Here is a 2,142-nt window from a genome sequence, read left to right as displayed (position 1 = left end):
TTATCAACGAAAGTGACCAAGGTTCATCCGCCTCAAGTGTTGCTTCAGCTTCTGCATCATCCGTGGGTAACATCGATAACGCATTTAGCGCCAACACTCCTTATGTTAATGCATTAGCTTCTGAAGCTTACGCTCCTTACACTTACCAAGGAGCACCGTCACCATTGGTTATTATCAACGAACGCAGCTCAAGTGCATCGTCATCTTCTGTCAGCTCGGCGAGTGGAAGAGTGATCGGAAGAGGACGTTCAGGCATTCGTAGACCTTGTCAGCTTACTCGTAAGCAATTTATAGTCAAGATTGGACGCCGTGGCAGACCATGCCCTACGTGTTACTAGCAGTTTAAAATTTAACAAGTTTAATTGGACACATTCTTTATGGAAATCGGTAAAATATATATCATGAGCATTCTAAAAAATATGCGTTTCATTTAATTTTTTTAATTAAGTTTGTTAAGACATAATTACCGTTACCACGGCAATCATGCTTATACAAGTGATTCTTAACGGACGGATCATCGTTTTTGTGGAGGTAAAGAACCTCAATAGCTATCATTTAAACGCAAAGCATGTTGACCGATTTTCTATGGTTTTAAATGTATTTATTTTTATGTAAAAAATCAGATTTCCGACTTAAATTTGACCGTACGTCCAAAAAATGAGGGTACAGTAATAATTTTCTTTTCTTTAACAAGCCTAATAATTTATTTTTCATATGTTCTGTTTGAAAGTTGCATTTAAGGCCTGGCAAGCAGTAGATGAGAATGATAGAGATTTGAAAAAGAGTAAAAGAGAAGAATATAAGAATTGTAAGCGATGTGCTAAAAAAACAATTGCAATTACTAGGGCACAGGCGCAAAACAAATTATACGAATCTCTGGACAGCCCGCCGGGACAAAAACATCTGTTCCGTATTGCAAGAGAAAGAGAAAGAAGTGGAAGAGACATAAACAATATTAGATGCATAAAAGACGATGTAGGAAAGATATTGATGAATGATGATGATATTAAAAAGCGATGGAAGGGATATTTTGAAAAACTGATGAACGAAGAGAATGTTTGGAGTGGGGTGTTGGAAAACATACCTATTAATATTGGTATAGTGAAAGAGATTAGTGTGGATGAGGTAAAGAAAGCAGTGCAAGGTATGAAGAACGGAAAGGCCGTAGGGCCGGATGGAATACCAGTGGAAGTATGGAAGCTGCTAAAGGCTGATGATGTTCTGTTTGAAAGTTAACAAGATATTGTCGCCCTCGACTATTTCAAATCGTTATTTTTATATGAATAACAAACGAAAGGCGAAATGTATTTTTGTTGGTTTTATTCTACAGGCATGGGCGCAGTTTTTGAAAAAACTTCAAGGAAAAAGTTGGTGATAAACAAAAAAATAAATTAGACTTAAGCGAATAAGCAAAACACATCCACTGCAATACACATTTAGTTTGAAGTATTTATTTGAACGTTAACAGCAACAGACTGGGTTTCATTACATAAGTTTTAGAATCTATAATTCTATACTATTAAAATAAAGCGTAAACACACACTTCTTTGTTGCCTAAGGTGTCAGCAATTACAGCAAATTTTTGAATAATACTTTTTTTTCTAAACTTGCGTCATGCTTTAGGCTATATATTTTAACACCATTAAACTTAGTGAGTAAATATTTTGGATAAAAACCCTAATGTGGGAAAGAGACCATAAGTATCTGCCAACATCAAGGAAGCAAGGTTCTCATCATGACATGTCATTTTGAGATTTGTAATTGATAGCTTGACAAATGTAAACAATAAAAAAATATTATCATAATTTCATGCGGATGAAGTCGCATGGGAACAGCTTGTTACAGGATATAGCATTGAATATTACAATTACTACAATTCTTATGCAAATCGACTTGAAGACTACTTACAGATTTATTCTTCAAAAATCCGAAATGTACTGAGTGGCTCTTCATGCGTCTGCTTTTTATAAATCTTTACTAAAGTAACAGTCGCCGCCAAGATCGTGGCGCTGTGATGTCATATGACAAACTTTTAAAACTCACAAATTAATTAAAGTGAATTAACAAGACTGTAAACATACAAATAAATTAATGTTAAGAAACAGTAGAAACCTTTCTTTGTACAATTTTACAGAGTTATTA

At 34.7% G+C, this 2,142-nt stretch overlaps 1 protein-coding gene across 1 annotated transcript in view; it reads left to right on the top strand.

Annotated features, from left to right (window-relative positions):
- The window catches only part of LOC106110427 (glycine-rich protein 1-like), a 3,293-nt gene extending 2,057 nt beyond the window's left edge, over positions 1-1,236 (top strand). Inside the window, exons 4-5 of the mRNA XM_013292250.1 lie at positions 118-279; positions 731-1,236. Coding sequence (XP_013147704.1) covers positions 118-279; positions 731-1,236 — 668 coding nt within the window. The remainder of the gene's footprint in view (positions 1-117; positions 280-730) is intronic.
- The last annotated feature ends 906 nt before the right edge of the window (positions 1,237-2,142 follow it).

The sequence above is a fragment of the Papilio polytes genome, unplaced genomic scaffold (assembly GCF_000836215.1).
Source record: "Papilio polytes unplaced genomic scaffold, Ppol_1.0 DF820622.1, whole genome shotgun sequence".
NCBI lineage: Eukaryota > Metazoa > Arthropoda > Insecta > Lepidoptera > Papilionidae > Papilio > Papilio polytes.
Note: the sequence above shows the minus strand (reverse complement) of the source record. Positions and strands in the feature narration are given on the sequence as shown.